This window comes from Chrysemys picta, chromosome 1, assembly GCF_011386835.1.
Source record: "Chrysemys picta bellii isolate R12L10 chromosome 1, ASM1138683v2, whole genome shotgun sequence".
Taxonomy (NCBI): domain Eukaryota; kingdom Metazoa; phylum Chordata; order Testudines; family Emydidae; genus Chrysemys; species Chrysemys picta.
Window position 1 is genome coordinate 83,670,018 of NC_088791.1, and position 12,414 is coordinate 83,682,431.

The 12,414-nt window shown below is 42.0% G+C and overlaps 1 protein-coding gene across 9 annotated transcripts in view; it reads left to right on the forward strand.

Annotated features, from left to right (window-relative positions):
- VEZT (vezatin, adherens junctions transmembrane protein) overlaps nt 1-12,414 on the forward strand; it is a 98,173-nt gene that overhangs the window by 20,397 nt on the left and 65,362 nt on the right. For 4 of the 9 annotated variants that reach the window (XM_008178742.4, XM_005306492.5, XM_065577282.1 and 1 more), the window contains exon 2: nt 9,861-9,989. The exons of 2 other annotated variants lie outside the window; for them this stretch is intronic. In XM_008178742.4, the coding sequence (XP_008176964.2) occupies nt 9,861-9,989 (129 nt within the window). Of the gene's footprint in view, nt 1-6,068; nt 6,214-9,860; nt 9,990-11,353; nt 11,485-12,414 lie in introns of those variants that run through there. 3 more of the 9 variants (XM_005306493.4, XM_065577038.1, XM_042859808.2) reach the window with 2 other exon arrangements.

Here is a 12,414-nt window from a genome sequence, read left to right on the forward strand (position 1 = left end):
AGCTCTGGGTTTTAGTGTCTAACTGCCTATGCTGCACGGTTAAGTATTCTTTTATAATGGCGCACCTAGGGAAACCAGGGTGCTGAGGTGTGAAAAGATGTCTCCCCTCTGTATGGTAAGGTGGGCTCCCACTACAGGACTCAGTTAATGTACACTATTGGCTGCTCTGTTACTCAGCATTGATAGCTGAGCCCCTTTGCTTTAGTAGGAACTTTTAAGGCCTCAAACAGTAGAATCAATTCCCAAGAACACACAGAGTTATCACTTTATTCCCAGAATCATTTATTCCCGGCCCTGGCTGCACGCTCTCATCCATTAAAAGGCGGGATTCACGCCTCTCTGCTCTCATTTAGCGCAGCGCTTCCCTGGGGCCACCCTGCGGCACTTCCCATAAGACTCCCAGCCCTGTGCTTCCGCAGAGCTGTAACAGTTGGCTCCAAATCAAGCCAGTCCGCCCCTTGGTTACCTACAAGCAGAGCCAGCCGCTCGGGCTGCCCTGCCCAGGACGTGCACCAGAAGAGGCGCGCTGGCTACTTAGGAGCCCTGGAAGCGAGCGGGCTGCGCTGCACAAGCTCTGGCCATGGGCTTGGACTTCAGTAACGTGCCCGGCTAATTCCCCCCCGCCCCGCGCTTCGCCGCAGGGTCGGTGCCGTGCCAGCCTGCACGTTACACACAGACTAGAGCAGCCCCCCCCCATGGCGCGGTGTCCGGTGCGATTGGGCACGTGGCAGTGCCCTCCCTCCCCCCACGTGTGGGGCTGGTTTGCAGCCCTCTGGGCCCCGCGGGCTGGGGCTGCAGGGGACCCGGCTTGCCTGGCTTCCCGCACAACGCGGCGTCCAGCGCACTGGCTCGGCAGCTGATAGGGCTCAGCGCTGTCTCTGGGGCCGGGACTGTGTTTGCTCAGCGTGTCAAACGAGGCTTGCTGAGGGCTCGCTTTGATAAGCGGAGATCAAAGGCGCCGGGGACCCCAGGTCTTAATCAGCTGAGCCTCGATGGCCCCCGGCTCGCTCACTCTCTCTGTCCGGGAGCCGTCACCCCTTGGGGCAAGATGCCCTCCCGCCCCCCGCTGTTCGCCCCGATCCGCCCCTGGCCTGCTCCCGTGCGGATCGTGGCTCCCTTCCCCCGTACGGATCCCCCCGCCCGGGCACTCCGTGGCAGCCGCAGCTGGTTCCCACACTCCTGTCAGGGCGGGAGGGAGCGGAGGCAGCCGCAGCAGCCCGGGAGACATATGTGGTGACCGCAGATTCGGCTCGGAAGTTTCAGCACCCGGCGTATAAGACGACCCCCGATTGCTGAGAAGATATTCCTGGGTTAAAAGGTCGTCTTATACGCCGGAAAATACGGTAAACACTTCTGCTTGGTTGGACTACTCCACTCGGAGGAAAATGTACCTTCTTACCCAGCAAATCCAGAACTGCATGACTCTTTAATGATACATTCCAGATCTACCTGCATTTGAAGAAGTACCCTTCTTTAATGGGAAGGGCACTTGAAGAAAATGCCATTGAGCTGTTGCACTGGAAAATTCCCCACAAGGAGCTGAGTCACTTGTCTACTCCAGAGTCTTGTACTGTGTCCATCATTGTGGGTGAAGCGAATTGTCTGCACGGAGCTTTGAATTGAGATGCCTTAGAAATAGACTCATGAATTTGTTAGAATTTGTGTTTGAGTTTCAGGTAGTGAGTGAATAATGAGCTGTTGTTGTGAGTAATTCAAGGAGAACATGACAAAGTATGCATATGGTTTGATTTAAATTGATGCCAATGACTGAGGAAGTACTTTAGAAATGGAAGTAAAAATAACGGTAGCTACCATGTTATAGATCTATGCTGTATAATAGCAAGTGGTTAAGTATTTGTATAGAAACAATGACTGAAATAAATATTTGCTAAATGGTAAGAAGTTTTTTGAAGCTGCAAATTATGTACCTAAAGTGGTAGTGGTATTTTAATCTTGTTCTCCTTGACTTGCTTCAGCTGTTGTCGTTATGGTAGCAGCAGGTAATGGCGATTAATATAACAATTTATTTTAAAGATTTATCTAGGTCTTAGATCAATTTCCCAAAGCTCATGCAGAGATTTGTGAACCTCTTCACAGATGCATTGCATACACAAACTTCCAGGATTATATGCACTTTTTACTTGGGAAAATCATATTAGTTTTGAGACTGAAGAACATTTCTGGCCTCTTACTGGTGACATGTCTACTTGACTTTCCACGTAGTAAATTTCCTCTATAATTAGTGTTGTGAGTGAATTGTAATCTAGTAAAATACTCATATGCTTCAACAAGACTTCTTTCTTCCATTTTAAGGAACTTTGTAATAAATACTCCAGAGGGACTTTTTGCTGAACAGTTGAAATAGGGTGCATTCTTCGCTTATTGGCTAAGTATTTTTCAACTATTCTTCACTTGCAGACCCCTACAAAATTTTAAATGGAGGTGTGGACCCGTTTGGAAATCTTAGACATAGGTAGAAACCACTGTTCTATGGTAACAGCAACATTTTGTGGACCCCTTAGACATAGACTGCGGACCGCCGGGGTCCATGGACCACTGGTTGAAAACCACTGGACTAATCCTTCCTTTGTTATGAGTCTGAAACTTCTGCATTTAAAAAAAAAATCTCTGGAAAAATGTAATAGAATCTGCTTCATGCTCTTACTGAATGAGGTTTACATTAGGGCTGTCAAGCGATTTTTAAAAAAATTAATTGCGATTAATCGCACTGTTAATAATAGAATACCATTTATTTAAATATTTTTGGATGTTTTTCTACATTTTCAAATATATTGATTTCAATTACAACACAGAATACAAGTGTACAATGTTCACTTTATATTTATTTTTTATTACAAGTATTTGTACTGTAAAAGAAATTGTATTTTTCAATTCACCTAATACAGGTACTATAGTGCAATCTCATTACAATGAAAGTTGAACTTACAAATGTAGAATTATGTCCAGAAAAATGCACTCAAATATTAAAAAAAAAAAAAGTAAAACTTCAGAGCCTACACGTCCACTCAGTCCTACTTCTTGTTCAGCCAATCGCTCAGACAAACAAGTTTGTTTACATTGGCAGGAGATAATGCTGCCCACTTCTTGTTTGCCTGTTCTCACTTTCAGGTGACACTGTATTCTCATAGCTCTGTTGTAGCCAGCGTCGCAAGATATTTACGTGCCACATGCGCTAAAGATTGATATGTCTCTTCATGCTTCAACCACCATTCCAGAGAACATGCGTCCATGCTGATGATGGCTTCTGCTCGATAACAATCCAAAGCATGTTCATTTTCATTATCTGAGTCAAATGCCACCAGCAGAAGGTTGATTTTCTTTTTTGGTGGTTCGGGTTCTGTAGTGTTGCTCTTTTAAGACTTATGAAAGTATGCTCCACACCAAGTCCGTCTCAGATTTTGGAAGGCATTTCTGATTCTTAAATCTCGGTTCGAGTGCTGTAGCTATCTTTAGAAATCTCACATTGGTACCTTCTTTGCTTGTTGTGAAATCTACAGCAAAAGTGTTCTTAAAATGAACAACATGTGCTGGGTCAATATCCGAGACTCCTGTAACATGAAATATATGGCAGAATGCGGGTAAAACAGAGTAGGAGACATACAATTCTCCCCAAAGGAGTTCAGTCACACATTTAATTAACGCATTATTTTTTTTTAACTAGCATCATCAGCCTGGAAGCATGTCCTCTGGAATGGTGGCCGAAGCATGAAGGGGCATACAAATGTTTAGCATATCTGACATGTAAATACCTTGTAATGCCAGCTACGAAAGTGCCATGTAAATGCCTGTTCTCACTTTCCAGTGCCATTGTAAATAATAAGAAGGCAGCATTATCTCCTGTAAATGTAAACAGACTCGTTTGTCTTAGTGATTGGCTGAACAAGAAGTAGGACTGAGTGGACTTGTAGGCTCTGAAGTTTTACATAGTTTTGGTTTTGAGTGCAGTTATGTAACCAAAAATAAAGCTACATTTGTAAGTTGCACTTTCACGACAAAGAGCTTGCACTACAGTACTTGTATGAGGTGAATTCAAAAATACTATTTCCTTTATCATTTTACAGTGCAAATATTTGTAATCAAAAATAACATACGCTTTGATTTCAATTACAACACAGAATAGAATATATATGAAAATGTAGAAAAACATCCAAAATATTTAATAAAGTTCAATCGGTATTCTGTTTAACAGTGCGATTAAAACTGCAATTAATTGCTATTAATATTTTTGAGTTAATCATGTGACTTAACTGCAATTAATCGACAGCCCTAGTTTACATGGATGATTTCAATAGCCCCTTTCACCTGAGGGCATTTTGAGACTCCTTACAAAAGCTAAAAACGTGCGGGGAAGGGCTTCATTTGACTTATTTTTCTCTCTAACATGATAGAGGTATGGAGTATTTTTAAACATTTGGAGGAAGAAAAATGAATATCTAGCTATCTGTGCTATCCAAGATTTTCTCTTTAACGAAACATATTTAGAGGAGCCCAAGACGTTTTTATGTTTAGTGAACAGAGTCAAAGTGACTGTAGATCTCTATTCCTTCAAGCCTGTCTTGAGCTGAAATAAAGAAAAATTCTGTTGTTGAGTTTGAGAATCAGGGCAACAAAGTCTTTGTTAGCTTTTCTTTTCTCAGATATTGGCTCTGTGAAATCTGTTACATAAGAGATTTTATGTATTTGTACAGGCAGTGGGCTTTGAAGATTGATTGGTTTTGTGCTGAGGATGTTAATTTTGTTTACTTAGTGTAAACCCTCTTGGGTCAGATAGTCATGTACTCACTCCTTTCCATCTGTGTTTCAGGCATAAAGACAACATGTTAAAAATTAAACTTGTAACACAAAGGATTTAAGATTTGGGTGACTGGGCAACAAAATGATAGATGAAATTCAATGTTGATAAATGAAAAGTAATGCGTATTGGAAAACATAATCCCAACTATACATACAAAATGATGGGATCTAAATTAGCTGTTAAAATTCAACAAAGAGATTTTGGAGTCATTGTGGACAGTTCTCTGAAAACATCCGCTCAATGTGTCGCAGCAGTCAAAAAAGCTAACAGTGTTAGGAATCATTAGGAAAGGGACAGATAATGAAACAAAAAATATCATAATGCTACTCTATAAATCCATGATATGACCACCCCTTGAGCAGTATGTGCAGCTCTGGTCGCCCCCATCTCAAAAAGGATATATTAGAGTTGGAAAAGGTACCGAGAAGGGGAACAAAAATAATTAAGGGTGTGGAGCAGCTTCCATCTGAGGAGAGATGAAAAAGATGGGGACTGTTCATCTTGGAATAGAGATGATTAAAGGGGGATATGATAGAGATCTATAAAACGTGAATGATGAGGAGAAAGTGAATAAGGAAGTGTTATTTACCCCTTCACATAACACAAGAACTAGGGGTCACCCAATTAAATTAATAGGCAGCAGGAAGTACTTCTTCACACAACGCACAGTCAAGCTATGGAACTCGTTGCCAAGGGATGTTGTGAAGGCCAAAAGTATAACTGGGTTAAAAAATTAATTAGATAAACTCTTGGAAGATAGGTCCATCAACGGCTAGTAGGCAAGATGGTCAGGGATGAAAGCCCATGCTCTAAGGGCAGGTCTTCACTACGGGGCGGGGATCGATTTAAGATGAATTCGACGTATCGCAGCCGACTTACCCCGCTGTAGGGACAGCGGCAAAATCGACCTCTGTGGCTTCCTGTCGACGGCGCTTACTCCCACCTCCGCTGGTGGAGTAAGAGCGTCGATTCGGGGATCGATTGTCATTGAGAGGTCGATTTCTACCCGCCGATTCAGGCGGGTAGTGTAGACCTAGCCTAAGTGTCCCTAGCTTCTCACTGCCAGATGATGGGACTGGATGACAGAGGATGGATCAATTGATTGCCTCTGAAGCATCTAACATTGACCACTGTCAGAAGACAGGATACTAGGCTAGATCTACCATTGGTCTGTATGGCCATTCTTATGATCGCTGTATTCTGCACCATATGGATATCTGAAGAAATGCTTCTTTTTTTCTTTCTTGGCTAGACCACTATAAATGCAAGGGAGATTGACATTAGCCAACTGTAGGGTCTTCCAAAGTTATGACATTTGAGAAAGGACAATCTTCAGCACTTTCTTCAAAAGAGGGACTGGAAAAAGTTAAAATATCCACAACTTCACAATCTCACAGGTGGCTATTCTTTTTCTTCAGCTAATTATCTTATAGTCACAGTTAGTGAACAAAATGCTTATCATTGTTGTTATCAAAATGCTATTTGTTGCTATTTATACAGGAACTTATTTGGTACAGAAAGTGTCAACTTTAATCGATATACAGTGAATTGTAACAAATAAATAACAATTATTAAGCTATTCTAGTTTTATGGTACAGATGAAAGGAAGGAAATTATATTTAAAATTGAAGATATTAAAAAGTGTGTATAAAATATTCTACTCCTATAATTCTATACTTTTTTCTAGTAGTCATTATTGCTAGGAATTTTTCATGGAAACAGGATCTTTATTTCTTAAAGTGACATATCTTTAAAAACCCAGGCTTTTTAAAACAAAAATTGTGGTGGTCTGTTGCGAGAAGCACTAGTACCTTAAAAAGGGAAGGACAGCTTTACAGTTAAAGCACACAATTGAAAACTGATCTGAGACGTATTCTTGGTTCTGCCACAGACTCCTGTGACCTAGAACTTAGCCTGTCTTTCCCTCAGTTTCCCACTTTTCTAAAATAATACGTACCTACTTCATAGGTAGAGCCCTGCGAGGATACAAAAGTGTGGATTCGCATCTGATCCGCATCTGCCAGAATCAACGTGCATCCGATCCGCTAGCTGGCTTTTATGTGTGTCTGCATCCACACCCGCAGCAGCAAGCCGTCTCACATGGGCTAGCAATGGGGAGGGGAGAGGGTGCAGATGAGTGAGCGTAGGGCGTGGGGTCTTGCAGGGAAGAGGCAGTGTGAGGGCGGAGACTGGGGGTAAGAGGTGGCACAAGAGTGGGGTCTTGAGGAGGAGGGCAGTGCAGGTGCGGGGTCTTGAGGAGAAGGGGTGGGGGCTGGAGAGAAGCTCCATTGCATGCTGCTTCCAGGGGCTTGCGAGTGACGGCAGCAGCAGTGCATGCTGCATTGCAACGGGGCAGAGGGATCGGGTGCTGGGGCCGCACTCGCTGGAATCCCTGGGGCTGGGAGTGTGACCAGTGCTGCCAAGCTGGGCTATTGTGGGGATACTGGCGCTGCCCAAGGGCCCCAAGCTGCTGGACAGGAAGCGGCGTGGCAAGCGGGTGCTGGACAGCCCCATCTCCGGCCTGCTGCCCAGACCCACTGGCTGCTGGCCACCGTCCCTAAGCATGCTGCGCCCTGGAGCTACCTGAGCCGGACACTGTGGGCCAGGTGCCACCAGTGAGTAGAGATATCCGTGGATATGAAGTGGATATCTGCGGATTTGCAGGGCTCTATTCATAGGTTTAGTCTGATGTTTAGACCATGATTTGTTGGAGGTTTGTTTCAGATGGAAAGGGTGAAAATTATAAATTATTCAGTTCCTTATAAGCTACAATAAAAGAGCATCCATGCAGTTTGGGCACCCTTGACATTCTTTTTAAAATGCACAAATAAACAAACCAATCAGTTGCCCCAGATCAAATCAGATAACCAAGTGAAAACATAAATGTAGTAGAAATTAATCAACCACAAACTCAATCGCTACCAGAGTCTCACACCGCCATTACACAGCTCTATCCATCACCCATTTCTTTAGGGGCAAGTGGGACAAGGAAAAGGTTACTGAAAGAGAAACAAATTTTGATTTAATTTTCTGTTTTTATATGTTTCATTTTGCTTGAAATAGTAAAACAGAAGTTATTTGACATTGTGATTCACTTGCATGAGTATGGTAACGTATTGCTTTGGCAAGTTATGGACTAGATGAGCTCGCAGAACTTTTCCATCTCTTTTTCTGTGATCATGTATTATCCTGGAAACCTACTTAGTTTTTTTTCTTTCCACTAAGCAGGAATAAGCATTTAGTACTGTAGATCCCTTCTGCCTTGAGAGTCATACTATAGATTGTGCACAGTCTCCTGTTAAATCTTATCCATCTGCTGCATATATACAAATGTACACTTATAGGATAGAACCTCATTAATTTGCAGTGATGTCTGGGAAACAGTGCAAATAAATTAATTTTATGAATTATCAAGTAAGTCAACAAATAAACAGTATTTTTTTTTAAAGTTCATTTTGTGATGCCTTGTCATTAACTTATTTTTGACACCTGTAGTTTGTTTGATATTCCATTCTGTGGCATAAATGTGTTTAAAGTATCTAAATATTAGCATTTTGAGACCTCTCCATAGCTCTTTGGTGTAATATCTTTGAGAGTGTTGGAAAACAGGCATTTTTATGTTTGTGTGAATGTTAAAATATGTGGATTGGCAAATAGTACTATGTGTGTACAGTAGAATTCTGTTTTTATGCTGTTAACACTTGTTTTGCTGGATGTTTCCTGCCCTGTCCCCCGCCTTCCTACACTCCTGATGTACTCAGTGACCCTGATTCTGAAAACTGAGCTTTCTTCCTGTTCTGTACAGGCAAGTCGCATCATACGTGCATTTAACTTGCGCGAATTCAACTATTCGCGCTTGGCAAAAAAAAAGAAAAACAAGATACCTGTAAATAGTGCAGGCGATTCCACCCAATGAGCGTATGCCCCGGAGTGAGCATAAGATGGGAGACGTGAATCTGCTGTTCCCTCAGTCAGTCTCAGTTCCTGCGTGGCTCTCATAGTGTGAGCATCTAGCCGTGCTGAGTGTGATTCTAGTGTTTAAAGATACGTATTTTTTGTACAACATGGCTCCTAAACGCAAGCCAACTACTTCATCTGGTGCTCAATCGAAGAAACAGCGATCTGTTCCAACGCTGGAGGAAAAACTGGCTGTGTTGGACTGATTGAGACATGGTATCTCAGTCTCCAACAGGGCGCGTAAATATGGCTGCAACGAATCTAACATCCATGCCATCAAGATTCGAGAGAGAGAAATTCGTCAAGAATTAATTGAGAGCCATAGAGAAACATTGACTAACAAAGAATTAGAGGAACTGATAAAATCGTCTACAGAAGACGAAGATGATGATGACGAACAGGAAGAGCCAGCAAGTTGGAATCTTCATAAATTTGCTGAAGTGTTCCAAGCAGCGAAACACTTGAATGATTTAATTTCTGAATATGATCCCTCTACAGAACGAAGCCTCAAAATCACACATAGTATTACGGACGATTTGAGACTGTATCAAGAAATATTGGAGCAGCTCAAGACACAACAGCGACAGTTGCCGATCACCAAGGAAAAACAACCAGCAGCAGATGAGCCTAAGCAATCAACTTCTCGAGCTGAACCAGAGCCAACTACTTTGTCTACGACTTGCTCTCCGTCTACTGGGTCGACATCAAGCCCTGACGACCCCCTGTAATTAAAAATACAGTACTGTAAAATTATATTTTGCATATGTACTCTTTATTATATGCTGTACATTACTGTATACATTATACATTTATACATATTGCTGTACAGGGTTGTATACACAAAACCATGTACAGTATATTGTATTTTATGGGCGATTTAAGGGATTTTCAAGGGTAATTTTGACTATACAGGATTTTTTTCCTTACGCGCTGACTTTAGAACCTCACCCCCGCATAAGATGCGACTCCACTGTACTTTGCAGGCAATTGTGTGGCTTGACCGTACTTGTGGATATGTAATCATGGCTTTTCTTTCTGAGAAGTGTTAAAGAGGCCATTTGGTCTTTCTTTTTCAATTCTCTTTCAGAATTCTCCACTTTACCAGTATTTGCAGGATTTGGGCCATACAGATTTTGAAATATGTTCAGCTGTGTCGCAGAAGACAGAACAATGCACAGCAGAGGAGGGACAACAAGATACCCTTTCCACCCAGAAAGTAAGCATTCACCTTGGCCTTGAAGCTATATTAAAAATATATATAAAATCACAGATATTATATAAACTCTTGCTATATAAAAAGGTATTAGAACTAGTAGCTTCCTTATTTTGCCTTTCTGCTGATATAGTTTGAGGCTGAGGAAATGCCCTTCAGGATTTAAATGCTCTAGAGAGGCAGGAGACTTTCACAGCGAATTTTTAAAGAGCTGTAAGTTTTATATTATTTACCAGATATTTTTATAGTAATTTAATACGGGATTAATACAGCCTGAAAAGCTTCCAGCTTTGCTCATGTGTTGAGCTGCTAAACACCACTTAATATGAAGCAAGTATACAACAGGTGGGACTTCTTGCTGGAAAGTAGAGGTAAAATAACAGTTGTCCCTGAGACACCAGAACCATACTAGTTTATGGAGAAATAACAGTGACTGGTGTTCCTAACTTCTTCTTATGGGCATGATTCACTTTGGGTCTAGCACACTTTCTGTAATGAACATTTCAGTGGTTTGGCCTAGCTGCCCTACACTGGGGGCCAAACCATTTTCAGGCCTAACTGACTATAGGTCAGGGAGGATCAATTATTGTTGTCAGCAGTGGCTCCTTTTGATTATGTACAAGAGAGCACCATGTCTTTTACTGCATCTGAAGCAATTTAAGACATTCTAAGTCTTTAAACCGCTTAAACCGCTCTTTGATATTACAATGGCTTGAAGCTAAGTTTTTCAAACGAGAGTAAGGGAGTTTCAATGAGATTTGGGCACTGAACTCCCATCAGCTTTTTTGAAAATTCCAGCCTCAAAGATTATGCCACTCTGCAATAGTTTAAGCAGTTTATTTGGCTTGGGGAGCTAGTTAAGAATGGTAGTGGTCAGGAGGAATAAAGCTGAATAGCTCCAAGTTATAGATTCCACGAGCCTGTAGACCAAATAATCACCAGGAGCTGAACAACTCAGACTTTTTGCACTTTAAAAACAGGGAAATGATCAGTAGATTTTTCGAGGGAGTTTTACATTTGGATTATGCTTGACAAATCAAGGACCTGGAATTTAGGATATTCCAAAAATTAAGTTTGTTTCCACAATGTTAACTTGGGCATGCAGTACATATGTAGTATTGTACACTTTCATTAATGTATTGTTTGTTAACAATGTATACCACAGCTCTATGAAACCATGAAGCCACAGTTGTAGAGTTGGCCACAGGGTTTTTCTTCTGGGGCAGCTGCTACAGGAATAATCTCCCTACTGGCCATAAAAATTATGATTTTTGTGGAAATTCGGTCGTTATATTGTCCTTTCTTTAGCACCTAGTTGGAGCATGCTCAGTGCAGTTATTTTCTGCCTGCCTCTTTCTCTTCTACAGTGGAGAGTTCTGTTTTCAATGGACATGCTCCAGCTATGTGCTAAGCCAGAGCCTGGAGGAAAAAAGAGGCCTCTATGCAGACTTCTCTGTCTAGAACACTGCAGGGTGGGGTGCCCCCCAACACGATTAAGGTAAGAAGCTGGAACTAGATTCCACAGACTCGATTCCCTGTAACTTAAAAATCCCTGATTCTTTCCCACTCTGCTTGCTGCAGCATTGCACTCACTTGCTTATGTCCATGACCTGATGCCATCTCACTCGTGTCCACTGCTGCTTTCTACCCTCCTCCAGTGCTCAGTCACCTTTGCACACAACAACAGCTTCCCCAACCTGCAGTCCCCTTCCTGGCCACTGCTGCTTTCCTGCTCCCACACCCCACTCATTAGTGAAAAGTGGAATAGGTAGTTCACCCACATCCTTTCTTAGAAGCAGGAAAGAGAAAGAGTATGATACCACCCTACATTCTGCAGCGAGGCTCTCTGATTTTTTGTGGCATACCAGTGGTGGATCTTGTGACAAACTGCAAGTTGGGCAGCAGTCTGGGAAACGCATTCAAAAACAGGCTCTTATGAAAGTAAATTAATAACGCCATATTGATATCAAGTCTATTCTAGTCTATATAGATTCTTATACCATGGTCATCACTATAGTATATGAATACCTTCCAATGATGCATTAAGCAGCATGACTAACATCTGTTAATGCCTTTGTTTTCTCATCCTTTCCCAGGGCTGGGGAAGGGATTTACACATTATTTTGTTTTGAAATTTAATTTATAATACACACAGGTTGCTATATGTTTGTTAGAGAAGGCAAAGTCAAAGAAATGTGTCTTGCACTTAAGGCAGAAGATAGTGAAGTTTGTGGTAGTCCTTAGTTCCTATGGAAGTCCGTATGTGTTGATAGATTCTAGCACGCTATGGCACTACCATAATAAAAAAAACATAAATAAATAAAAGACCCTGATTCTGTTAATGCAGCTTTGTGTTGCTCAATCCTGTTGTCACAACATTTCCAGTTGGTCATAGAACTCAGCATTGGTGCCAGTAGAAACTGAAGCA